General features: G+C 48.7%; 1 protein-coding gene across 1 annotated transcript in view; it reads left to right on the forward strand.

Annotated features, from left to right (window-relative positions):
* Positions 1–12,660: 12,660 nt before the first annotated feature.
* The window catches only part of LOC135196447 (transmembrane protein 169-like), a 50,768-nt gene continuing 35,443 nt past the window's right edge, over positions 12,661–27,985 (forward strand). The window contains exons 1-2 of the mRNA XM_064223285.1: positions 12,661–12,932; positions 14,299–14,424. Of these exons, the coding sequence (XP_064079355.1) occupies positions 12,848–12,932; positions 14,299–14,424 (211 nt within the window). The 5' untranslated portion in view covers positions 12,661–12,847. The remainder of the gene's footprint in view (positions 12,933–14,298; positions 14,425–27,985) is intronic.

Raw genomic sequence — 27,985 nt, forward strand, 5'->3', positions numbered from 1 at the left:
TAAAAGTTATAAAATGAAAGGTATTGCTTTGAATGAATTAAATAGCCATTTATTAGATGCTCTACATAGCTCCATAGTAAGCTGAATTGCAAACCAGAAGATGTGATTTTGGCTGGAAAGCCTGCAGAAAGCTAGATATTGTCAATGTGTGTTTGTTGAACATCCACCAGAGGCTCACTTAGTAATATGCTTATGGATCATGATAGAAAACTTAGTATTGCAATACACCCCCTGAACACCTGAACAAGCCCTGGTCACTTACCAGCCCGAACCATCATTTATTAAAAATTTACCAAATCTTTGGTTAAAATAAACGATCAGTGTTGCCAATCTCCTGGCAAACACCCTCGTTACCTAGTTACCAGCCCACCGCTGATAGCCCTGCCTCACGGGCCGGTCACACCTGCCCTCTCACGTCAATCACTTATCGTTCGCGGTGGAGTACAGATGTATCCACAGCGAACTCCTTTTTGGTCTTGCCCGGCCTTCATTTGCACCTTTGATTTGATTGAATTTGGTGACGAATTACGCATCCCTTTGGATTACTGTTGGATTGCTCTTAATACCTTGTCATTAGACATTGATTCTGCAAGGAAGAAACAACACAAGCTACGACAACGGCTACTGCATTCTCGGCCACGACATCACAGAAAACGACGAGCGGAAGTTCAACAACGTATCGTCTTTGCCAACAATGCAAGAAAAGGATGAGTACCCTATGACACGATAGTCATTCCTTATGCGTAAATTGTAGGCCTGTTCAATATAATGTAAAGACCAGATGTTTGGAATGTCAGGAGTGGTCTTTGGACCAGATGTTAGGGTATCTCAAACATAGGAAAGGTCTCGTATTAAGAAGTAAGTGTAGGCAGGAAGAGACTAACGTAGATCAAGATAAAGACTTAGAGACAGTGCTCTTTAAGACTTAGACTTGAGAGTAGGCTGACATCGAGTATGACATCTCTGTTACCGATTTTATGTCAAGATTAAGTGAGGATAGATCGAGCAATAGGGATACTGAAATTACTAATCGTTCTTTTCCAGCTCCCCTGCCTGTTCCAGAACCAGCCCTAACCGCTGCTGGGGTTATGGGGATCCGCAAGCCCACAGGGCAGGATCCGCCGTCCCCCTGGCGCGGAGCAGGCAGTGTTGGCAGCAGATTCCCCTTCCCTCGATGTGTAAGTTCTCAGGATGATAAAAACTTAGGTCAGATATAGACGAGTAGGGATAATAGGCTACATAGTGTTTAGTTTAGAAAGAGAAGTGCAGGCTTCTTCGGGTCGGTTTTCTATTAAAAGTAGTAGTTTATAGAGGCACAGTGTCCTTAGAGCATCTTTAGGCTTTTTCCTGCTTCGAGTTCCTTGCATCAGAAGCTTTTAGGCCATGGTTGGTTTTTCAGATATGCTCCTTCGTCTTTAAGGTTACTTTCCTCTACTTATACGATACGATAATTGTTAATATCAACTAATTCTCCGTTCAATGCATATTGACTTACGATATTCAGTATGGAGAGAAATCTAATAAAATTAACTACAGTTAGCCTAGTGTTCACGATGATATATCGTATGCATATTCAGTAGCCTAGCCTAAAGTATTCGCAGTACAACATATCGATAGTTATTTTTATATTGGCTAACGCTGTAGGCTCAAGGCATTCTGACTTCTGATAATTCAGTACAGGTGTAATTGAAAACGAACGAGAATCCAATCGGAGGATAATTAATATGAATGTAATCGAACAGAATTTAGATCGGATTCTGTCCGACTAAAGCATTATAATTGTATTATATGTATCATCATATTAGCGTAGTATAAACACTTAACTCGGCAGTCATTCACGCTGGAATCAGCGGATGACGAATACGGGTTTGCGTCGCCGTATCCATCTCATTCTCTCCTGATTGCCTAAAATGACTAACGTAACAACACACTCACTTATGCCAAGTTTGTACAAACGTCTTGAAGGAGACGTGTGTTCAACTATGTTGACATTTAACATAGTCAATGAGGTATCTATATTGGGGCATATAATCAGATGGCAGATATAAGGAATTCGTATGTATGACGTCTTCATACGTTTAACCGACTATTGCCGTCAGTAATTACATTGCGCTTATGTCAATTTACAGTTACAAATTATTACCAGTCGTATTATCAAATTACAATGACAACTGAAATTAATATTAGGCCTAATAAAGTTAATTTAATTACCTTTAAATATTATTTTATTACTTTTCAATTAAATTACAATTACACTAGCTTGTCGTCAAACAGCACTATTGTAAGGAGGTGTGGCTTAGACAGACAAGGATGCCGGCTAGTCTGTTTTTTGTTTTGTTTTTTTTTTTTCCTTGGCTCCAGATTCAACCATATCACTTGGTCTCGGCTAATGTTTTTGTCCCTAGTTAGCATATTAATGAATATCTGGATACTTAACTTATGGAACGAAGTCATACTGTTCGTCTTACGATGTAATTTAAGTCCAAAATTTGACTGATACGTCTCATTGGAAGCTAGTTTTTTCATCGGGTTAGATGGCGTTAAATTTAGGATTCCGTTCGTTTTTTCACTCGTTTTCATAGGTATTACGAACCTTACACTTTATATACTTTATTAATCCTTTGTCTTTATAAAAAAAAAAAAAAAACAACAGTAATGAGCTCTTTCATGCTATTAGTTTCTCTTACCACGGGACTTCTGTCCAGGTTGCTGATGCACGTAATTTTGCCTTATTAGCTTCAGCTGCATTTATAACATGAATACAGTAATTACCGTCGCACGCGGATGAATACAATAAAGGATGTTGCTATCGGATTCGATTACTGTCATACGCTGGTCAGTACAATAAAGTGATGTTGTTATAGGAGTCGATCGCATTAACAACAAGTTCTCGTTCGGTTGTTCATAGCTGTACGGAGTTATACGAGTATATTATCGTTAAGATAATACCCTTTTAACTTAGAAGAGGGTGCAATTTACGGAGGTGGAGATGTTAGACGATTGTAATCTCTCTCTCTCTCTCTCTCTCTCTCTCTCTCTCTCTCTCTCTCTCTCTCTCTCTCTCTCTCTCACTTCCCTGATTTTATATTCTCTCTTTATCTTAGACGATTGTATTTCTCTCTCTCTCTCTCTCTCTCTCTCTCTCTCTCTCTCTCTCTCTCTCTCTCTCTATCTATCTCTCTCTCTCTTACTTTTCTGATTTCATATTCTCTCATCCTATTTTCCACGCTCTCCTAACACTGGACTCATTGTGCAACAGAGGTTTTTCTTCCTGTCACACCTTTTCAAACTTTGTCAATTTCCCTTCAGCGCTGACTGACCTCATAGGTCCCAATACTCGGCCTTTGGCCTAAATTCTATTTTTAAACCCAAAAATCTTTCTGTCTGAGTTAGTATTAGAGTAGGGAGCGAATATTAGGAATATGTATAAGGTATTCATGATATGATATATCACGAGAGGATTTTAAGTATTAGGACAGATAGGAAAGAACATGTCTGGGTCTATCTGAGGGTATTCTTCCAAGTGCCAACCAGGCAGAGTACAGACAGGCAGGTACATCACTACGATCGACGACACCGTCGCAGACGCACCGATGGACATGGTTGTCTCCTCCGTACATGAGAGGCCTAAGGCCACATGGGAGGTCTTCAGATTCCCTCCATACATGAGAGGCCGAGAGCCACATTGGAGGGCCTCAGGTTTCCCTCCATACATGAGAGGCCGAGAGCCACATGGAGGTCTTCAGTTTTTCCTCTACTCAGGTGAGGCACATAGCCAGCTGAGAGGAAACAGGTTTGTATCCCTCCTGCACTCAATGAGTTTTGACCTTAGGGTAGAGGTGCAGGGAGTTTTTCCCTCCACATATGGGAGGCCTAGAAGGCCACACATGGGAGATTAGTTTGGACGAGTGACAAATGAACTTGAGACTGACCCGCGTACTCAATTATATTGACTGACAACTGGTACAGTGGAGGGCCGGGTATAGAATTTGATTCCCCCACCCACCAAAACCAAATTAATGTTGTTTAATGCGGGCTTATTCAGGTGTTCAGGGGGTGTATTGCAATATGAAGTTTTTATTGTAAAACTAATATTGTAATACCTACCTGAACACCTGAATGATTCCCACCCTCCTCCCCTCTCATACAGAGTTATTGAGTTATGATTGACGTGAGAGGGCAGGTGTGACCGGCCCGTGAGGCAGGGCTACCAGCGGTGGGCTGGTAACTAGGTAACGAGGGTGTCTGCCAGGAGATTGGCAACACTGATCGTTTATTTTAACCAAAGATTTGGTAAATTTTTAATAAATGATGGTTCGGGCTGGTAAGTGACCAGGGCTTATTCAGGTGTTCAGGTAGGTATTACAATATTAGTTTTTACAATAAAACTTCATTTTTCCTAACTATACAAACCTGAGGTCCTTTACACATAGTCCCACCTCATGCCACCCCTCACTCTGTTTTTTCCTGGGCCTAAAGCAAAGTGGAACTTCACCTCCCAGTCACGCGGTACGAGAACTGTTGGACAAGCAGTTAACTACCGAACTCCCTTGTTCGAAGCTTACGACCGGTTCCAACTACCGCAAGTTGCATTCCTATTGTAAAGGACCTCAGGTTTGTATAGTTAGGAAAAATACAATTTTCGACAAATTGTTATTTTTTATGTCCACTGCTTGAAGATTCATGAGGTCAAGGTTTGCATCTCCAAAAGTAAGGTAGTATTAGTGTTGGCCTATTATTACCTGTAAATGGTCCCATGTCTGCCACGCTCCACCACGCTCCATGATATCCGATAAAGATGCTTAGGGTGCCATCAGCCAATGATTACAGGAGTATCTACTGATTTGGTTGCTGTCTTGTCAGCCGCTTGAACAGTTTTTGTTGGGTTAGGACACATTTCCAGGTTAAACAAGGCACAAATCTCTTGTAGTGTTGAATGAAAATAGACTTGACCAACAATGAGAGAAATTGTGTTCTCGTTTTTTGTCAATTTTATTTGCAAACTCGTGTATGATTTTAGGAATGCACTATTTGCACTATATGCATCTATGTGTGTGCAGTACAGGCAGGAGCTAAACTGTATTAAATTTTTATTAAAATGACAATTTGTCCAAAATTGCATTTTTCCTAACTATACAAACCTGAGGTCCTTTTACAATAGGAAGATACTAGCGGCAGCTGGATAGGTCGTAAGCTTTCGAACAAGGGGTTCGGTAGTTAACTGCTTGTCCGACGGCGCGCTGCAAGGCGCGCGACTGGGAGGTAAACAAATCACTTTTGCTTTGGCCCAAGCAAAAACTGCAGAGTGAGGGGTGGCATGAGGTGGGGCATATGTAAAAGGACCTCAGGTTTGTATAGTTAGGAAAAATGCAATTTTGGACAAATTGTCATTTGTTCCGACACGGCATACAAACCTTCGGTCCTTTTACAATAGGAAGACTCACTTCTTGTGGGTGGAATCTGAGTCTTTTGTGAACAGACTGGTGTTCGCCCTACCTTGGAAGCTTCCCTGGTCGTAAGAGCGAGGGAGGGATCCAAGCCTCTGTCCGATTGATCGGGTGTGCACCGCAGGATCAATGGTCAGACCTCTGGACCGAGTACTAAGAGAGGGGCATGCGCATCTCTTAGTACCAGCAATGCAAGAACTTGTTCCTGTACAGGAGCAAATATAAAGTCATGGGTTTGACTCTTGTAGGCATCCACTTCCCCCCCTTGTAGAAGGAAGTGGTGGATATTCTGCTCCTATCCCTAGTGAAAGGGATAGGATGGGGCTCTGTCATATAGCTCACCTGCATCTCGTCCTCATCCAGCGTAGTGACGACCATGGCCCTCTGCCCACAGGTAGAGGGAAGGAAAAGATGGGAAGAGAGAGCCAGTCACTCACTCACTCACACATCCATCCACACAGTCACACCAGGACTCGATGCTGTTCAGCCTGCGAGGGTCTGGGTTAGCTACACAACTTGTTGAGCAGCCACCACGGGTCCCAAGGAAAACGTATCCAAGGACCTGTGGGCAATATCCCGAAGGTAGAATGGACGTAAAGGTAGTCTGGTTAGACCAGACCCCTGCCTTCAGGACCTGCGCCACGGAGAAGTTCTTGCGAAACGCCAACGAGGGGCCAATACTTCTGACTTCGTGAGCTCTCGGACGGGACGTACGGATGTCGTCACTACCATCAGCCTCATACGCCCTCCTGATGACCTCACGCAGCCAGAATGAAAGAGTGTTCTTGGATACTTCTTTCTTGGTTGGTGACCCCGTGCTAACGAAGAGGCGTCGACACTCAGCCTGAGGTGACGAGTTCTCTTCAGATAGCGCCGTAGCGCCCTCACAGGACAAAGCAGCATCTCATCCGCATCATTATCGGTGAAGTCCAATAGGGAGGGAATCGTGAATGACTCGAACCTGTCATCAGGGACTGACGGTTTTTCTGAGTCTTCGCAACGAAGTTCGGGACGAAATCGAGCGTCACGGATCCCCATCCCCTGGAGTGTCGTACATCATAGGAAAGACCATGAAGTTCCCCTACTCTCTTCGCCGATGCCAGGGCCAGCAAGAAGAGGGTCTTGAGGGTCAGATCCCTGTCTGACGACTCTCGGAGTGGCTCGAACGGTGGTTCGAGTCAGACTCCTAAGGACGAGAGTCACGTCCCACGCAGGGGGTCCTGAGTTCCCTGGGTGGGCAAGACCTCTCGAAGCTCCTCATCAGCAAGGAGATCTCGAACGAGTTCGAGATGTCCAACCCCCTCAGTTTCAGGACGAGCGCCAAGGCGCTCTGTATCCTTTCACTGTGGGGACTGATAGGAGCTTCTCTCGGCGAAGAAAAACGAGGAAATCCGCTACCTGCTGAAGAGTGGCTCTGAGAGGAGATAGACCCCGTCTACGACACCAACCACAGAAGACGGCCCCACTTCCCCTGGTACACAGCTGCAGAGGACTGACGGACGTTTCCAGCCATCTCTGTTGCTGCGCTACGAGAAAAGCCTCTCGTTCGCAAGAGATGGTGGATAACAGCCAGCCGTGAAGACGTAGGGACTGGACTGCTCGGTGGTACCGCTCGACGTGTGGCTGGGCGAAGGTTGTGCCAAGGGGGAATCTCTCTCGGTTCTCCTGCGAGAAGAGCCAGCAGGTCCGGATACCAAATGGCCTGTGGCCATTTGGGAGCCACCAGGATCATCCTGAGATTCGGGGTGACCAGCGCTCGACTGATCACCTTGCGAATCAGGCTGAACGGGGGAAAGGCATAGACGAAGAGGTTGTCCCACGGGTGTTGAAGAGCGTCCTCTGCAGCTGCCCATGGGTCCGGCACGGCCGAGAAGAACACCTGGAGCTTCCTGTTGTGCCGGGTGGCGAACAGATCCACGACTGGTCGCCCCCACAGGGTCCCGAAGAGCCTTTCCGCCACGTCCTGGTGTAGAGACCATTCGGTCCCTATCACCTGATCCCGACGGCTGAGCGTGGTCTGCTACTACATTCCTCTTCCCTGGAATGTAGCGTGCCGACAGCTCTATTGAGTGTGCCTGAGCCCACTCGTGCACCTGCCGTGTCAACTGGTACAACGGGAGAGACACTAGGCCCCCCTGTTTGTTGACGTAAGCCACCACCGTGGTGTTGTCGCACATCAACACCACTGAGTGTCCCATCAAGCGGTCCTGAAACTCTTGGAGAGCGAGGAACGCTGCCTTGAGTTTGCCAGTACATTGATGTGAAGGTGCTTGTCGTTCTCGTCCCACACTCCTGAAGTCAGCAACTCCTCCAGGTGTGCGCCCCATCCCTCGGTCGATGCGTCTGAGAACAGCTGCATGTCCGTGGGGGGAGTGCGCAGAGGCACTCCTCTTAAGAGGTTCCTGTCGTCGAGCCCCACCGGCTAGGTCCTGCCTCACCTCCTGTGTCAGTGACACTGGAAAGCTTGGGGGGATCCGTCGCCTGTGACCAACTCTCCTTTAGTCTCCATTGAAGAGACCGCAGGTGAAGACGCCCGTGAGGGACTAACTTCTCGAGTGACGACAGGTGTCCGATCACGACTTGCCACCGCTGAGCTACCTGTTCCTGCCGACGGACAGGAACTGGTTGGCTGGCCTCTCTGAATCTGCTGATCCGCGAGTCCGCGGGGAAGACTCGCCCTCTGCTACCGTGTCGATCAGCATACCCAGGTACTTCATCCTCTGCTTGGGCCTCGAGATCGGACTTCTCGAAGTTCACAACGATCCCCAGATCGCGACAGAACTCGAGCAGCCGATCCCTGTCCTGAGCAACTGCGAGCGGGAGCTCGCCAGGACTAACCAATCGTCGAGATAACCTCATCAGACGTATCCCGTGCGAATGGGCCCAAAGCAGACACCAGAGTGAACACTCGCGTGGAAACACCTGTGGGGCGGTTGAGAGACCGACAAGCACAGTGCCCTGAACTGGTACACACCGTCCCGTCGAGGATGAAAGCGGAGGTACTTTTCTGGAGGACTGATGAATGGGTATTTGGAATACGCATCCCTCAAGTCCACTGAAAGCATGAAATCGTTCTCCCTGATGGAGTCGAGCACTGAGCGTGCCGTCTCCATCGTGAACCGGGTCTGGCGAACAAACCGGTTTCAGGGGAGAGATATCTATCACCGGGCGCCAGCCTCCGTAGACTTTTCCACCAGGAAGAGTCGACTGTAAAAGCCCGGTGACTGATCCGTGACGATCTCTACAGCTCTCTTGCTCAGCATGGTCTTGATCTCCTGTCTGAGTGCTACGTCCTTCGGTGACCCGGGGACGTACGACTGCTGTTGGACCGGGTTGGAGGTGAGGGGTGGCCGAGATTCGAAGGGTAATAGATATCCCTCCCGAAGGACATCTACAATCCAGGTCTCGGCGCCGTAGCGCTGCCAAGTTGCCCAATGGCTGGCCAGGCACCCCCCCACTTCCGGCAGCAGGGTGAGGGGGAACGCCGTCCCTAGCGTTTCCCGCCCCTTTCTTCGACTTCTTCCCAGAGCCTCCACGGGATGAGGAGGGCTGGGGAGGAGGCTGGTTACGGCCCCCCTTGCCAGAAGTTGAAGAAGACAGAGTCATTCCTCGGGGGCTTCGACGCAGCAACCGTCTTAGCAGCCGAGGAAGCGCTAGCCGAGCTCTTAGACTTTTGGCCGCAGTCCGAGGCTGCCCACCAAAGCCTTTTCGAGACTGCCTGGTGAACCAGACGGTCACTGTCTTCAGTGCGCCGTCTGTCCACCGCAGCGTCCACCATCTCTCCTGGAAGAGAGACGTGGAACTCCGTAGAGGTCCGTTTCGAAGCCCCAACGCCGCCTCACGCCCCGGCCGCCCTGGAAACCCGAGTAAGGACAGCGTCCCTTCGTCGGAGAACCAGGTTGGCCCACAGGTTTCACCGTCTGGTGGGCAAGGAAGGATATGGCTCTTCCCCCAGACTGGCAAAGTCTCCTGAAGGCCGAGTCCTCTTCGTAGAAATTCCCCCGGAGTTGGCTGCGACCTTAGATAACTGTGAGGGACCACAGATCTAGCCCAGGAGACGGCCTGGAAAGCTGCCATGGCGGTAGATTCCAGGTCCGAGTGCCTCTTGCTGCGAGAACCACAGGTTCTCGGACAGGAGCTGTTGCAGAGACAACACCCAGGCGTCAGCCTAGCTAACTCCGGGTTCACCTGTTTGGGCGGCATCGGGTCTTCAGATGGCACGTAAAACCGCCGCTGTCGTAGCAGAGGAGGTGGAAGCAGCTTGCTCGACCTGCCAGACTTGAGCGAACCGTCTTGTCCGGAGACAAGCGATTCAACCTGGTCTAGCAACTGAGTCCGCAAGCTCGGAACGCGGCAAACCCACCGTCGGTCTGGGTTCCCTCTTCGGGCCCCAGAACGACTCGAGCCGGGACGTGGGCTCGGATGGTGGGAGCGCGATCCTTCCCCGAGGTCGTTGTGCTGACGAATCAGCGCAATAACCTCGGCAAAGTTCCTCTGGATCTCTGGGTGATAGCATCCTGTGGAGTCGGACCGTCCAGTCCCTCGAACAGGAGTACCTCCCGAGACCCTCCTCCCTCAAGGAGAGGAGCAGCGACAGCCCCCTCTGGGTCTCCACCTCCACCACCTGTGCTACGACCTGGCTGGTCCGAGAACCGAGCCTGGGTACGTACGACGACGTGGCGGGATCCTGAGGGGCGCACCCCTCACGATCACTCCTCAATACCTCGCCCCTCCCGGTGTAACCCGAGGAGGTTGAAGGTATGGGAGAGGCAGACCTGACGCTCTCTCCACGCTCACTGGCAGAACCAGCGGGCTTGGAGACTGCAGGCGATCGCGCCACCCCGCGGTGGCGATCGAGCTGCAGACCTAGTCGAGCCGTCTCGCTGTGGAGAACGGCTGGACCGACTGGGGGGGGACCTGGGGACCGAATACAGCGCCCCGGTCTCGTGTGTCAGAGGAGCTGGTGCTGGTCGCCGTACCCGATCGCTCTCTGTGAGAGCGACGGTCAGGGGACCGGCGAGCTCCACTGTCACGGTGAGACCGGTGCATATCCTCACGGTGCGTCAGTTCGCTGGTACCAGCCGTGGCTGGTGCCGGCGAACGGGGGGACCTCTTCCCAGCCTCAGCCCGTGGCCGTCGTGGACCGTCACGTCCGCCCGGGTAGCCAGCCGCTCGCCGTGAGAGCGAGAGCTGGTCTGGTGAGAGTCGCGTGAGCGGCTGTCACCAGTCTTCCGCTCCGTGCCGTGAACCTGACGCTGAGCGGACTCAGAGGTCTGGTTCCTGGCTGCACGGTCGCTGGTAGGCGACCGTAACACTCGGTACCTCTCCGCGACGAGCGGCCCGAGACGGATCCTGCTGCCGTGGCCGAACCACTAACAGCAGGTGAGGAAGTGCCGGTGTTAGCCGGCACCCCTCTGGCCCCCGTAGTCTTCTTCCTTGCGGGAGAAGAGACGGTCCTGCTCCCAGAAGGAGCAAGGGCGACCAGCGGAAGAACCCCGTCTCAACCAGAGCGAGACGGGCCTTAGAAGCTCCCGAAGGAGACTTCTTAGGGGGGGGGAGGCGACCTTCTTCTTCTTAGGAGGCGGGGGAGCCTTAGAAGAAGAAGGGAAGAGGCGGCAGACGACGACGACGACGAAGAAGACGATGAAGACGACGACGACACCTTCCTCCTCTTCTTCTTCTTCTTCGTCAACCTCCTCAGGACCGACGTCAGATCTGTCATCCAGGACGGAGCGGGGCTGCTGTTGCCGAAGCAACAGGGCCCGGACGTACCTGTCCGAACAGACCAGCATCGGGAGCAGCGGCGCCAGGAACAGGGACAACATCAGCAGGTGCGAGCATCACAGGACGGCAGTCGAGACGGCAGGAGCACAGGAACAGGAACAGCAGCGGTGGTCACGGCAGGTACGGCAGGCTGTGTGGACGGTACAGATGGTCCTAAACCAGCGGCACAGACATCATCGGCAACCGGTGGGAGGTCCGAGGGGCGAGCTCTTTCGGGCACATGAAGTCCGGTCGTGGCAACACAGCAAAACCCAGGTGGCGGCATCACACTCCCCCGAGTTACAGGCGACTGGCCCCTGCACCGTGTGTGGGTGTCACAGAGACCGCGTGCTGGGTGTACACCAGGTGAGGAGGAGACGCGTAGCCAGGTGTTGTCAGGGTCGTGGTGGTGGTTGTGACCGTAGCGTGCGTAAACGCCACGGAGCCAGCGAGATGATAGAGCAGCCCCTGGACACTCGGCACGCCCTGCAGTCCCAACGACGCCCACACCTGTCCGAGGTCATCCTTCACGGCAACCGCACCTGAGGAGGCAAAAAGTCGGGTGATTAGGAGGATCCTCTACCCGACTCGCGCGAAGACGAGCGGATAGAGGACCCAGAGTACAACTCTACGTCGGGGTATCTAGCGCCCTCCTCCACACTCGACACATCGGGGAGAGGAGAAGGACCTAGACAACCGCCCCGAAGGGGAAGGCGCGAGACGTGGAAGTTGAGCGGGGTCGGCAGGAAAGAAGACGAAGTGTCCGTCACCAAAGGAGTCGCGGGAGAGCTTTCCGACGACTCCTTTGCAGGCCTTCGCTTCTTCCTGCCCTCATACAATGTCCACTGCGCCTACCGACCAGTTCATAAACAAACATCACGGGGCTCGCCCGGGTGTACATTCGCGCCCCCGGCACCGAGCACACAAACATGAGGGTCTATCTCGGGGACAAAGATCTGAATTTCCCCACAATGTTTTGCACCCTTCGGTAGCCCAGGGCAAAGTCTCCTTGGGGTAGCGAGGCGCGAGATTCCATCATTAATGAATTCAGCGTAATTAATATGAAAAGAGAGAATACTGTACTTACAATCTTTCATACACAATTACAAACAAACAAGAAAGCAAACCGGACGAGCAGCCGGGCAGAGAGCGAACACACACGTCCATCCCACTGTGGAGGCCGAAAGCAAAAGTGATTTGTTTACCTCCCAGTCGCGCGCGCGCGCCAGTCGGACAACAGTTAACTACCGAACCCCTTGTTCGAAAGCTTACGACCTATCCAGCTGCCGCTAGTATCTTCCTATTGTAAAAGGACCGAAGGTTTGTATGCCGTGTCGGAACAAGGAGGTTTTTCATGGTAATCTGTGATTGAAGGTTATCAGGGAGGCTGTGGATGAATTATAACTGCTAATCAATCTGGAGCTTACTGTGTCAGGCTCTGATTTAATAATTACAATTTTGCATGCAAGATAAGATTCTTCAGTTAAGACCACTCATTACTTCTGTGAAATTTTCAGGAAAGTGAAAGTACTGTTTCAAATTGTGAAGATGTAGTAGGTAATGGAGGATCTGCTGAATGTTTACTGCAGGACACTTCACTGGTGCCAACGGTGCTAACTCCAAATGTCACCCCAGCCATGACACCCTCTCAAAGCCAGCATACTGCTTCAACAACAGATTTGGATAAGAATGCTCCAAGCATTGACAACCTTCTGCAACCAGGTAAAATACCTAATATGTTCATAAAACTGGTTGTTAATGTCTCATAGGGTCAACAAGTATTTTTGAATAGCTGATTACAAAGTTTTTTTTCTTATCAGTTATGTCAGTTAGTTACACTTTTCCTACCTCCATCTGTAGGTCAGTATAATAGTTACTTTAATTTGTAAGAAACTTTAGGGATAATTAAAGAACAAATGTTGAAAACTCATCATTTTATGACTGCCTTGCCTGTAGGTGATAAAGCTCCCATTCCAGACTACTCAAAAGAAGAATATCAACAAATAGTAGTCATCCAAGTATGTCTGCTGTATTGGTTTTCTCTCAGCTGCCAAGAGAAGAGGCTCATTGCTGAACTGAAGAGGTTTATTTCCAGTGTTGTAAATTGAGTCTTTAACCCATGAAAAGACAAAACTTCACTTATGGAACAGGAATTGAATCGTGTAGATTTGATGAAATATCCTAGACCTATCATTTAGTTGAGTCAACCATCAGGGTTTGAGATCCTTCTTCTAATTTTGATATTGAATGCCAGTCTTGATGTTGGGAATTACATGAAGATGTATTTAACCGAGTACTGGTTCGATAAAAAATGTTTGAAGTCTATTCCTCTCTGCAGACTGATTGAGATAACTGGGTGATTTGAGTAAGCACTGTAAGGCAACCAAACACCCTTGTTGGATTCGAATTTTTGACCAGGATGGTTTTGTCCTCTACAGCAAGGCTTTTATTTGACTTGACTTCGGCAAGAGCTACTCATATGAGTACATTCTCAAGAAATTCTGGTTATTAATGAACAGCATGATTCCTTATTACCTTGAATTGTATATATAAAGGGAATGTGCCAGACATTAGATTTTGTGAAGAAGACCATGATGAAGCATATGCTGCTGGGATTGCTGTTGCCGAAGACCGTAAAGCATTCAGCATTTTACTTTATAATCTGGTCTGTGCCCTAGTTCTCCAGGCTGCCCAAACATGAGGTTGCATTATCCCCTTCAACTTAGAAACTCTAGGGTTTTTTATTATTATTATAGCTAGATAGTCAGAAATAACACCTGAAGGGGAAATTATAGAAATTCCATATGCAGATGAGATGCAGTAATGATGAAAGGAAGTTGGAGATAGATTGTCATGCACTTCATAGAGTTCGTGCAAAAATAGTATACTGTATGTACATAATAGTGTCAGCTGGCCCCTTGTGAGCACCTGTTTGGGTGAGATCTGTGAGAAGGGAGGCGGGGGATAAGTGGAGAGTTTTGGAATACCAATTGCAGGAAAACATTGGAGGTGATAGTGATGCTGATGATTATTATTATTCTGTACCCACCCCCAGTATGTTTTTCTGATGTTGTGCTACCATTTTCAGAAGGTGATGGCAGTATCACAAGTATTGAAGCTATTGGAAGCAGTGTCAAAGACAGACTTTTAGCTGAAGAAACGCATTCTAGGCAGAGTATGAACAACCTTTTAGAGACCAGTAGTACAGCATCTGGTAAGTACCAACTAGTTTATAATATTTCATCCCATGATAAGTTTGGAGCAGCTTAGTTTTAAATATGTGCCTAAGCTAGTTAAGTAGCAACCAAGGAAGACTTACTGATGAGAAAATAATTCGTTTAGTTTTGTCTTCACCATTTTTTCATCCTGACTCAAGTTTTTGAAGTTTATGTTGGATTATTTTATTTTGTAATTATCATTGTGTGGAAAATATTCGCCTAACAGTACATACTAGTATTCAAAGTTTACATTGCTGATTTAAATTTATTTCAATGAGTGTTATGTGTCTATAATAATGTAGCCCCAGTGTTACATTCTCCTTTTGTAAATTTGACCTGCGCCCATGTTTCTGCATTATTATGAGTTCTAACTGTGCCCAGACCTTTTATTTGGCTTGTGTATTGTCATTCACATTGTGAGTGTTCATTTGATAAGAGCAATTTTTGAAGGAGCTCAAGTCACTTTCCATTGTGAGTGTTCTTGGTTGTATATATAAGGAGCCCATTTCTTACTACATCAGTGTCTATTTTTCTGTGCTTAGCCATGCTGATGACCCTGATGGATTTTTATATATAAGTGATAGTTCTTTTGCCTGTTTTATTATTGCCCGTATGAACGATTACATTTGTGGGAAGTCGTATTGACAAGTGTTAACAATAAAAGTGTTATACTTTTTTATGCATGACACTTACCTGGCAGGTATATATATAGCTGTATTTTCTGAAGTCCGACAGAATTTAAAAAACTTCCGACACACGCAGTGGTCGGCCAGGTGGTTTAGTCGCCATTTTCCCCCCCTTCCCGCCGCTGGAGGCGGGTATCAGGCAACCATTCCCCATTTTCTATTCATAAATTTTCTGTCGCCGGTACTGAAAACACCTGTTTTCAGTACCTCCGGCTTAGGATTTTGGAAACTTCATTTGCCGCTAAGTATCCTAATTGTCTTTTAATTTATTTACTTGGATTTGTGGCTAGGCATTCACTATCTTAAATTGATTTGAATTTGATTCATTTTTGCATAAGATATCTGAATCTAGTTAGGCTAGTTTCAGAGGGTGTTGTGTCTGCAAAGATAGGGTGTGGCTACCGAAAGCTTCGGTAGTTCCGCACTTGGGGGTTCGCAATTAATCAGTAAACATGTCTATTTCCGTAAGGAAAAGTATGATTCGTATGTACGCAATTAATCAGTAAACGTGTCTAATTCCGTAAGGAAAAAGTTTGTTTAGTATGTACGCAATAATCAATTACGAAAGTCAGGTAGTGATACTGCTAACCTTCCGGTAGACTTTATTTTGCCTAACGCTGTAGTATGGCCTACGGGTTATGACTATGTCTGCGAGAGGTGATCGCTCTCCTTCATTGTTGGGAAGAGTTCTACTTCTGTTTTTGTTACGCCTAACCCTGTAATGTTGCCTTCGGGCCCTAAAACAGTGTCTGTAGAGGTTATTGCCCTTTCTCTTATACTATTTCGATTCGTAACTTAGAATCGAAAGTGTTTTGCTTTAGAGAGCAATAGTGAAGTGGCTAAGTGCAGTGACAGTGCCCCTCGTGTAGTGGAGGGTGCGTCAGATCGGCCTTATAACGCCTCTAGGTCTAGACCTATGTCGAACTCCCAGAACCAAGGGAGAGGGCATGTCGAAAGCCGAAGGAGGGTTACAGGGAACCCCACCGATCTGGCGTGCCTTCGGCAGTTTTCTGATGAAAATCCCCAGACTGCCAAAGTGCGTGCACATGCACGAATCCTGAAGGATTGCTTCTCGTCCTCCGAGGCGTCCTCCCCGCACAAGGGTTGGTTAGCTCTCGGAAGGACTCCGCGCCCTCTAAGAAGCTTTATAGAAGAGGACGCTTCACGTCCCTTCTCCCTCGTTATGCGTTTCAGTGAGAAGTAAGAAGGCGAAAGTTGCCTGATCACGTGTACTTCTTTCCACCAAGAAATAGGAAAAAGAAGGCAGTTTCTCTGCTTGTTTTGACGCCTGTCAGGAGCGTGACGCTTTTCTGCACGCTTATTTGGACGATCGGCTTGAACAGGACGCTCGGATGGACGCACTCACCAGTGGACGCCGGGAGCGTCTCGCCAGTGGCCGCCGAGCGCGCACCAGGACCGCCGAGCGTCCTCGCCAGTGGACGCCAAGCACGCACCAGGACGCCGAGCGTCCTCGCCAGTGGCACCGAGCGCGCACCAGAACGTTTTCTGTTGAACTCTTCAAGCTCTTGTTTAAGATTTGAGCCTCAAGAAAGTGAACAGAACTTCGTCTTCGAAACCCAGCAAGACCTCGGGTTTCGTGAATTCAAGAGGTCTCTGTCAATATTATATTGCTTTTGTCGCAAAGGTGGATGGAGTTAAGGAAAGCTCAAGGGAAGATCTCGTTTTCTCTACCTCAGTCAAGACTTTGAGATAAGACAGTTACGGGTTTATGTAAAGGCTCGACGTCCTGAACGTCAGGATTTTCGGCAACGTTCAGTAGGATTCTTGCAAAGGCACTCGTCAAAAGGACGCTCTTCAGGAAAGCGCAAGACAGGACTTCCTTTGCCATACTGCCATAAATTTAAAGCTTTTAGACCATCTGAAAGGGTTTTTCAGATGATAGATTTTTTTGTTAGTTTCTAGTCAAGACTTCCATGCCGATTGAGCATCGTCGTTCTAAAACCTACCGTAAGCCCAGTCTCTTAACAGGATTCTTGTCCCTTCCTTGTTTTGAGAGGAATCGAAAAAATAAAAGGCTCGACTTCCTGGATTACGTTTTGTCAATTCAGTGACTTTCCCCCATTGACAATATACTATCGTTTTGTCAAGTAAGTGGGTCTCCCCTCATTGACAATATATCTCTCTGTACCGTTAATGGGTTAGTTCTCATTGACAAACATCTCATTAACTTGATATTGCGTAAGCGAATAAGGACAAGGTTCGGAAGAGCTCTCCTTCCTCATTCGCAGACTTGTACAAGAAATAGACTTGTAGACTACGTCAATGAACGCTTATGTCCAGTATCTTAAGAAGCTTGAGCTGTCTGCTTCGATTCTCTAAGTTTTGTTCATGAAACTTGCCTGTCAGATATGTATGTAGCTGTATTTCCGAATTCAGCTATATATATGTCTGCCAGGTAAGTATGAACAAACTTTATTGTGATATAATCAAATTTTTTGCCTTGCGTTATTTTACTACTGGTTGGTTCAGTCATACACGCTTGCTGTAGTTACCTCTTCGATGGCAACCGAGAGGTCTATTGTCTACTATTTTAAGGACATTTAATCGTCACTCCCTGCAGCCTTCCAGGAGTTTCCGATTTATCTTTTACGTTGTATGGTAGTGTTTCTGACGACACAAACGCATCTATATATTTAGCGTTTTCTGTTTTTCGCTTAAATTATACCAGCTTGAGAGTCTCTTTTTGTTCAAAAATAACGGACCTATTTCTTCGTAGAATAGGGTAGCTGGCAACCCAGACATAAAGTTAAGATACGACGTTCGTAAGATGCTGGCTGCTGCTGTGTCTGACTGTCCAAGTTCCAACCGAGCCAGTAACAGATCGTGCGCTGTCATGTGCTGTAGGTTACGTCTCTCTCTCCTGCGGGATTGACTGACTAACCGTATCTCTGTGCTGGCGGTTACGTCTCTCCTGCGGGATTGACTGACTAACTGTATCTCTGTCCTACAATCACGGACTTTAGCCTAAGATTGAGGGGATTTCTTATGTGAATGAATAAAACGTTGCATTAGTTTTGCCTTAACTATGTTCAACAAAGTTATCTCTTAATCCTTTCGGTGCTCGTTTACCGCACGGTATAGAACTACGAGTCTACCGCAACATTGCACTTATATATGCTCTCCTGCTTAGGCAAAGCGCAGCCTTATAGGGAAGTAAGCATACTCTGGGGAGGGAATGGGATGAGCTTGCTGGGGACCATTTCCTTCCTGAAGAAGTTTGTTTCCCCCGAATAGACTGCAATTCAGACCACAGTTTTTCACCTACCGGGAAACTGAAATATTATTCAAGATCTAGGAATTATTCTGAACATCTCTCAGTGCGTCATGATAGAAAGAAGGTGCCGGACATCTGGATAGTGTTTCAGATGTCCTGGATCTTAATCTGAAAGAAGTAAATGCAATTCGGTCGTCCCTCCAGTCCTCGAAACGAGTTTTTGGAACAACCAGTGGTCCACATCAACTCTGATATTCCACAGCTCTCTCATATCTTAGAAGTATCTTCTCTCGGTCCCTGCTCGAGTTTACGAGAAAGAGCCTATTATAACAACAGGCGTAGAATGTAACGATCATCTAGAGGTTCGTTACAGGATTGCAAAAGTCCGTACGAATCGTCTCGATCGACGGCAGCAACGATAGATTACTAACATGCTAGGTATTTTAATTAAGTGGTGTTCTTTTTATGGTTGTCTGAGAGGGTTATTTCCTCTTCAGTATGTGAAGTGTAATGTGTTACGTTAGCTTTGTGTGTGGTTCAGGTGGTCTAACTTATCCTAGCATGAATGCCCCTGGTAAGAGAGGGCTAGGGTTTCCTGTCAACAAATTGGTCCCGTCCAGTTGTCAGACCCTTGTTATTAGCTTTCTCAACAAACAGTCACATCCTAGTTGAGAGCTACTAAGGTTTAGCAGGCTAAGAGGCAGGACCTACGAAGTCAGCTACCTTAGCAGGTAAGGAACTTAATAAATAATTTTAAAAATTAGTTAATTTTTGAATTATGACGATGTTGCTGTCTGTGACCCACCTCCAAATGTGTCAATCAGCTATATATATACCTGCCAGGTAAGTGTCATGCATAAAAATGATATTGTTATGATACAATAAAGTTTTATGCATACTTACTGGCAGGTATATATAATTAAATTCCCACCCTCCTCCCTTCAGGAGACAGTTCAGAGAAAATCTGATGAAAACGGGAATAGTTCCAAGTACCAGCGCCACGGGAACGTGGGGGAGATCACCTGAACTACCAGTGGTCTAGCGGTTGCCGCAGAGTTTTGAAAATTCTGCCAGTGCGAACAGACAACAGAGAATGTTGTTTGACAGATTTGCATCTGTCAAACAACAAAGACCTTCACGATCATTGAGGTCTGTGGAATCTCGATTCTAGCTCACCATCTACTTTTTTGCCTCGCCTGTTTTTCTCGGAGTCAGACACTCGTGCGAGATCAGGCGACATATAGTAGCCCTGAGTTTCTTATTGACGAAGTCGATTGCGGACGACGTTGGGTTGCGTTGATACACCCCAAGGTTTGCTTAGATTGAATCGCCCAGGCAGTCCAGACACTCATCCTTCAGCAAAGAATAGTGCCTTTTGGTCTTCAGGTACAGCCTTGCTGTCCTTGATTCGTCTGACTGGTCAAACTGGTCGTTCACTGACTTTAGTACAGACTGTGCATTTCCGGATCGAAGCTTTCAATATGGAACTTAGACGTAGTCTGAAGTTCTTGATGTCAAAAGCCATTCGAACCTCTCCTGCCTGTTAACTTCTTGTATGTGATCAGGAAGGCCTTCTTCTAACCACCCTAGATACGACAAAGAGGGTTAGTGAGATTTGAAGCCATCGTCCACAAGTTTTGGCTTTAGAGAACACAAGGAGGTGTGCTCTCTAAGCCGTTTCGTTATGGCCTAAGAATGGAAACCCTTTTTGTCCTTGGGCCAGGATCTTGGAAGCAAGGATGGGCACAAGTTAGTGGGCAGGACCCAGAGAGAGTCCTGTGCCCTGTCAGGTCTCTCAAGTTTTATCTACTTAAAATCAAGAAAGTCGAAGTCAGTCGGGCAATCTGCAGTGTTCCGAAAAAGACCAGACTTGCCCATATCGAAGTACACCCTGGTTTTTTAGGGTTAAGGAGTTCTTTCAAAAAATGCCCCTTCATTGTGTTGCACAAAGATTTGAAAGCTTTTTATCTGAATGCTCACGAGGTGAGGGCGCGGCCTCGGAGCATTTCAACAGAGCAATGGCACTCAGCAACATCCTGAGTACCATGTGTTTTAGCGAGCAACTCTGGGTTCACTTCACACTCCCATGCGAGATGTGAAGATGGCATAATGAGATCTGCTGCTCGCTAGGGCCGGCCATACGTTGTCTGCAGGAACACAATCTTGGGGGCAAGAAAGTACTACTCATCCTATCCTGTAGAAAATGGTTAGGAGAGCTCTTAATTTAGTTGTGGAGTCGCTGACAACGGCGACTTCTTAACTCTGAAGCTTAGTTAACACACATTAACTTTGGCTAGGTTGGTCAGGTGGTGATATATATAATTATATATATATATTTATTTTACTTCTTAGCCCTCATGGTATGGTCAATATGGTCTAGTCACATTGTGGTCACGCCACCCCCGTTGACAGATCATCTGGAGTGCACCAGCTTTATAGGTCTCTACCTCGCTGGCAACTCTAGTAAAGCAGAAGCAGACTTGGGTGACAGTAATCACGAAGTCGGCTATGCTAACAGGTGGAACCAAGATGTAAATCATCTGCATGCATTTGTGTCCCAAAATCCTTCTATTCTGTCCCTCCCACCTCCAACGGTGGGGTTCAACTATATATATATATCTGACAGGTAAGTTCATGAGCAAAATGATATTGTTTATGATACAATAAAGTTTGTTCATACTTAACTGGCAGATATATATATATTCAAGTACCCACCCACCTCCCCTCAGGGGACAGTGGAATAAAAATTATGAATAGAAAATGGAATGGTTCCTGATACCCGCCTCCCAGCGGCGGAATGGCTACTAACCACCTGGCCGACCACTGCGTGTGTCGGAAGTTTTTTAAATTCTGTCGGACTTCAGAATATACAGCTATATATATACCTGCCAGGTAAGTATGCATAAAACTTTATTGTATCATAACAATATCATTTTTTTTTTGTTCAAAGATGCATAGCTTCACTAGTTTTCAAGCTAGAATGTTGAATTTTGTACATGAGCTTCCCTGCCAGATATATACTTAGCTATAGTCTCCGACATTCCGACAGAATTTCAAATCTCGCGGCACACGCAACAGATAGGTCAGGTGGTCTACCTTACCCACCGCTGGGTGGCGGGTGTATGAACCAATCTATCTCTCCAGTCAGATTTTCTCTGTCGCTTGAAGCGATAACAACTGTTGTCGTTTCCTTCCGATAGATTCTTCATTTCTCGCTTGTCTGGAGATTGATTTGGAACTTTTTGGTGACGTATTCGCTCTATTTTGGCTTGGCATACGCGGATTGTGGACCGTTATTGACTTTGCGCTGGATTTTCCTGTAGAATCTCTGATTTTGATTCTGTTTCCAAAACTCCGGTTTTGTTTAGAGTATGTGTGACTGATGGATGTAAGGTGAGGTTACCGAAAGCTGCGGTGGTGACCCTCACACTATCTGTGTTAAATGTAGGGGGAATGAATGTTCATTTAGTAACCAGTGTCAAGAATGTGAGGTTTTGAACGAAGATGAATATAAGGCTCTTTCTTCTTATATTAGGAAACTTGAAAGAGATAGGGTGCGTAAGGCTTCTTCCAGGAGTTCGAGCAGGTCGAGAGTGAGTGAGAACGAAACGAACATTAATGTAGTTTTAGAACCTTCCTCCCAGGTCTCCGCTCCTGCTCCCCGCGCCGAAGCCGTAGATTCGTCTTCGGAGGCGGCGGCCTCAAAGGCTTCCTTGTGTTCTAAGGAAGACAAGACTCTTCGAACTGATCAAGGTAAGAGTGTCAGTGATGATAAGTGCAGTGTACCCAGTGATGTGGAGGTGCGTCTGACCGGCTCCTTAGTGCCATCCAGCCTAGACCTCTTCCAGACTCCCCAGAATTCCAGTGGAGGAGGAAAGTCGAAAGCCGCAGGAGGGCTAGGGAGAGCCCCCACCGGTCAGGCGTCCCCTCGGCAGATCCTGAAGTTCGCTCCCAGGCTGCCTTGGATCATAAGAAGAAGGATATTCTTCGCCAGTGTTTTTCGTCGTCGTCTTCTCCTTCGCCGAAGCGTGGTTGGAACTCTAAGGAGGCGTCGCGCCCGTTGAAGAGGGCTTCGGAGGCTCCCTTCAGTACTTTAGCGTCCAGCCCAGAAGACTTTTCTGAAGTAGCTTCCTTGCAAGCAAAGAAGCCTAGGAGATCCTGTGATCGCCCTTCTTCTCCCGCTCCTCGCTCTGAGCTTGCTTCGGAAGAAGATCCTGTTGACTCACCTACTCGAGCGCTAGCGGGCCTACAAGCTCAGATCTCAGCCTTGGCGGACTCCCTGGCATCGGGATCGCGTAGAAGGAAGGATTTGTCTCTCCCTATCAAGAGATCGAGGCGCTTTTCGTCGGAAGATCGCTCTCCTTGTAATCAGCGATCTCCTTCTTTTGAGGATGCTTCTACACATCGTAGGATTTCACGAGAGGGGCACCACTCCCATGGCTCTCTCTCGGAGGTGTCGAGGCGCCAATCGTCGGATAGGCGCTCAATGGATTACGAAGATATTTCCCCAGATCGGATTCCTGCCTCAGGTAGACGCTCCGCCCTGTCAGTTTCTCCTTCTTCTAGAGTTCGTGCAAGAAGAGAGAGTCGCTCAGGTCAAGGAAGGCTTATTTGTTCCGATACGTAATACAAACCATCGGTCCTTTAACAATAGGAAGTAGCTAGCGGCAGCTGGAACAGTCGTAAGCTTCGAACAAGGGGAGAACGGTAGTTAACTGCTTTCGGCCGCGGGTGTGAAGGACGTGTTCGTCATCGCTCTCTGCCCGCTTCATCGTCGTATGCTTTGTTTATATTGTGTTTTCTACTAATGGTTTGTTTGACATTGAAAATGAAACTGTAAGTACACTGTTTTCATTTTCATTACTTAATTATGAACCAACATGGAGCTATCGCCGTAGATGCGGCGATTTCCTCTCTTTTCATAAATTGAACCTTGAATTATGTCTCGGTGCCAGAGGCGGGCGCGCTCGCGCCGAGTCATGTATTTTGGGTGAAAGTGTGTAATTGAAAATGTAAGTACTTTTTTTCATTATTATTTTTTGCCCTGTGCGTTCGTTACCGATGAGCGTGATTGCGCTCGGCACGAGCCTTTTATTTTGTATGATAAAATGCAATGAAAGTGGATTTGCAATACAGTATTCTTTTCATTTTCATTATTTATTTGCATAATTTAATTTGGATCAATTTCGCTTTACTTCCCTTAGGGATTGATCCTTACGATTATTTTCTGTGAAAGTGAAATCGCAAGTGCAGTATTCTGTTTCATTTTCATATATTTTATGATAGCATCATATTATTTGGATCAAGTTTCCGTTCTTACCCGGGAATTGATCTTTTTCCCTTTTAGTTCTTTTAGTTCGTATGAAGTGAATCGCAAGGGCAGTATTCTGACTTTCATTTTCATATTACTTTTCACTACTGTGCAGGGGTAGGGGAAGCGAAGGTCTGCCAGGAAGTCGTCGGAAAGCTCTCCGCGACTCCCTTGGTATCCGATTCTTCGTCTTCCTCCTGCCCCCGCTCAGCTTCTTCGTTGTATTTTTGTATTGGGGTCTTCCTTGCGTTCTGGGTGGGGCATGTCTTCCCCCCGTGCGTGAGGGAACCCCTTTACTAATCTATCTATGCTACCGCAGGTGCTACATCCGTGGGAGACGACCTTGGACAGGTATGGACCACCGCTGGCGGCAGGGTGTGCCTAGCATCCACGGGCTGCTGCAGCGTCTAGCGAGGTCTGGGGCGGTCTCCACTACTACCATGGCCGCTTATGCTGCTCCCCCCCCTCCTGGTCTACACTCCCCATGCTGTGTCGGTGACGCCGTCTGCCGCTACTAGGGCCGCCGCCGTACCGAGGGGGGGTTGCCGCCGGCTCCTGTTTTCTTCGTGTTGCCTGCCCCAGACTTCCGCTGTTCCAGCAGCTCGCCCCTGGACCGGCCGCCAGTACCCAGGTTCCGCTGGCTGCCGATGATTCTACGAGGCGATCGCTGGGCCTGCCGTACCTGCCGCTGATGTGATTCCTGCTGTTGGCTTGGCTGTCCCTTCTGGGTCTACCGCTGCCACGCTGTTCCATGCCGCTCCTGAGCTGGTTGCTGTTCCTGTCGCTCCTGGTTCCTGAACCTGTCCATGCTGGTCCTGCCCACGGTGTGTCTTCCCCAGTCCCAAGGTCCCTTCCGGACAGGTGCAGTCTGGGCCGTGTTGCTTCGGCAATAGCCCCGGCTCCGGCCTGGATGGAGGACCTGACGACTGACGTCCTGCGTGAGCTGACGAGGAAGAGGAAGAAGAGGAAGCTGTCATCTTCGTCTTCATCGTCTGCTGCTGCCTCTTCCCCTTCGACTTCTAAGGCCCATAAGCCGAAGAAGAAGAAGGCTGCCTTCCCCCCATAAGAAGTCTCCTTCGGGAACTTCTAAGGGCCCGTCCCACCCCGGTGGGACGCGGGGGTCCTTCTGCTGGTCCTCCTGCTCCTTCGGGAGCGGGGCCCGTCTCCCCTTCCAAGTAAGGAAAAGGTAGACGGGGACCAGAGGAGTATCGGTTAGCTCTGGTACTTCCTCGCCTGTGCTAGCGGCGATGCCGCTACGCCAGGTTCCAGCTCGGTCTCTCGTTCGCGAGAGATCCCGAGTGTACGTTCTCCCTCGGAGACCGTGCAGCCAAGTTTCGGCGCCAGAGTTCACTCGGCGCCAAGACGCGGCACGGAGCAGAAGGCTGGTGAGAGCCCGCTCAGGTGACTCTCGCCAGGCCAGCGGCCGCTCTTGCAGCGACCAGCTGGTAACCCGGGTTTTTTTTTTCCCCCCTAAGAAGGTTCCTTCGGGACCTTCTAAGGGCCCGTCTCGCTCTGGCGATTCGGGGAGCTCTTCTGCTGGTCCTCCTGCTCCCTCGGGAACGGCCCGTCTCTCTTCTACCAAGGAGAAGAAGACGGGGACCAGAGGAGTACCAGCTTCGGCTGGCACTTCCTCGCCTGGTTCTAGCGGTTCTGCCGCTAAACCAGGATCCGCTCGGCTTCTCGTTAACGAGAAGTACCGAGTGGACGGTCTCCCGCGGGAGACCGTCCAGCAAAAGTCTTGACACCCGAGCTCGCTTTGTCGTCAAGACCGAAGCGCGGAGCAGAAGACTGGCGAGAGTCGTGCAGACGACTCTCGCCAGGCAGTGGACGCTCTCGCAGCGACCAGCTGGCTGCTCGGGTTGACGTGACGGTCGCTGACCAGCCACGGGTTGAGGCGAGGAAGGGGTCCCGCGCCGTCGGTACCAGCCACGGCTGGTACCAGCGGCTCGACGCGCCGAGGACGCTCGCCGGTCCTCACCGCGACAGCGAGCCTAGCAGGTAACCTGACGCCGCTCCCATCGGGACCGGGCGGAGACGGTAACCAGCAACAGCTCGCCTGACGCTAGAGATCAGCGTCGATGTTCTCAGCCGAGCCTCTCGCCCCAGGCGAGCGGCAAGGCTAGCCTGCTTGCTCGATCGCCACCGCGGGTTGACGATCAGCAGCAGCCCTCCAAGCACGCTGGTCCTGCCAGCGAGCTAGTGGGGAGCGTCAGGTCTGCCTCTCCTGTACCTTCAACCTCCTCGGCTACACCAGGAGGAGCGAGGTACCTATGAGTGATCGCGAGAGGTGCGCCGCTCGCGATCCCGCTATGACGCCGTATGGACCAGGCACGGTTCTAGGACCGACCCAGGACATACGCGCAAGTAGCTGGAGGCGACCGTCTAGGGTCTGCCGCTGTTCCTCCTTCTGAAGGAGGAGTATCTCGGGATCTGTTCTTGCGGAGGGACTGGACGGTCCTACTCCGCAAGACGCGGTTACTCCCGAGATACAGAGAATTTGCAGAAGTCATTAAGCTGATTCGTCAGCATAATGACCTTGCGGAAGGATTGCCGCTCCCACCAGCAGAGCCCACGTCTCTGCTCGAGTCGTTTTGGGGCCCGAGAGGGAACCCAAACCGACGGTGGGTCTGCCGCGATCGGAGCTTGCCGATTATGTCTCGAACCAGAGTCTCTCGTCTCCGGACAAGAAGGCTCTCTCAGTTCTGGCCGGTCGATCAAGCTACTTCCACCTCCTCTACTGCGGACAGCGGCGTTTCTACGTGTCTTTCGACACCGTATTTAAATACTCCTTCGTCCTCCTGAGAGGTTTCGACCTCGACGAGGACTGGAATGAGTCGGAGGACGGTATCGGCTCTCTCCTGTCAGGTGTCGATCAGCCCCACCCAGACGACGTCACAGTGGCGGCAGACCCTTACCTACAGTGAGAGTTCGTAACCCTCCGCGGGAAAACGTTTTCTCCTGACGATACGTTTTCCCAGACTCTTCTCCAACTGCTAGTTCCACTGGGAAGGCGAGCGAGTATCCAATTCCTCTTCCATTCCCTCTCTCCTTGCGGCTACAAGGGAAAGGGGAGGGATCCTACAGAGATTTCTCTGTAGGATCCCACGTTCGGGACTCCGCTACCGGGGGGACCTTCGGGTCCTACCTGACGTAAGCCCCGGTCGTTGAGGAGGGATCCTGCCCCATTCTCGATTTCTACGGGAATCGAGAGGACCACCAGCTGATATCGTTTGACGAATTCGGTGGGGGTTTCGCAGACTGCTTAGAATTCTACGGAATTTCTAGCGCATTCAGAGTGTTCGAGTTTTTTTACGATCTCCAAACACTTAGGCGAGACCACGGTCCAAAGTGAGCGAGACGAGAATCCCCGATATGTTACACGATAATCGGGAACCTCGCCTATGCTCGAATTCCTGGAATTTCTAGCATTGGGAAGAAGACTGCTGCTGAAAGAAACTATCTCACAGTAGGCGACCAACCTGGAATAGAGAAGATCGGACGGGAATATCCAGTTTGGCTTGAACTATCGTCTTAGTATTCTGTTCACCATTGAAGCTTTCCTTCGAGGAAGACTTCTCCTTCACTCTCTCTCTTTTGATAGAGATCGAAGGTGGTCGATCTCCAATCCTTATTTTGTTTTCTTGAAGGAAAGAATTTAGGATGGAGATCGTTGTTCAGAATCCTACAAATATACTACGTATATTAACCTCGCGACATGATTCTACTAAGCAGTTAAATTGTCCGAGGGGTAGGCGCATATCCTAGTTTATCTACGGATTGCGACTTAGAAGAGAAGTTTGTTCCGATACGTAATACAAACCATCGGTCCTTTAACAATAGGAAGTAGCTAGCGGCAGCTGGAACGGTCGTAAGCTTCGAACAAGGGGAGAACGGTAGTTAACTGCTTGTCCGATCGTCTGCGCGTAAACAAGTCACTTTGCTTTCGGCCGTGTGAGGATAGGACGTGTTCGTCATCGCTCTGCCCGCCTTGTCGTTTGCTTTGAGTATCAGCCCTCTTTTCCTAGTGTAATTGAGAGTATATGATTGTAAGTACTTTTACATTTCTTTTGTCATTGCAATATGAGTGATCAAGAAATGGATATTTCGCCGCGCCCCCCAGTCGCCCGTAGAGTGTGTCCCGGGCTGGAGGGGCGTAGATGCGGCGGATTTAGATCATTCGTGGATGTGGATCCACATGAGGTTTGTACTCGTTGTCGGGGGCGAGAATGCTCCCGCAACGAGCCATGTATGACATGTATGAATTGGTCCGAGGCGCAGTGGGTTCTGTACGAGGGCAGGAAGAGACTTAGGCCGCCAAAGAAGTC

The sequence above is a fragment of the Macrobrachium nipponense genome, chromosome 17 (genome assembly GCF_015104395.2).
Source record: "Macrobrachium nipponense isolate FS-2020 chromosome 17, ASM1510439v2, whole genome shotgun sequence".
NCBI lineage: Eukaryota > Metazoa > Arthropoda > Malacostraca > Decapoda > Palaemonidae > Macrobrachium > Macrobrachium nipponense.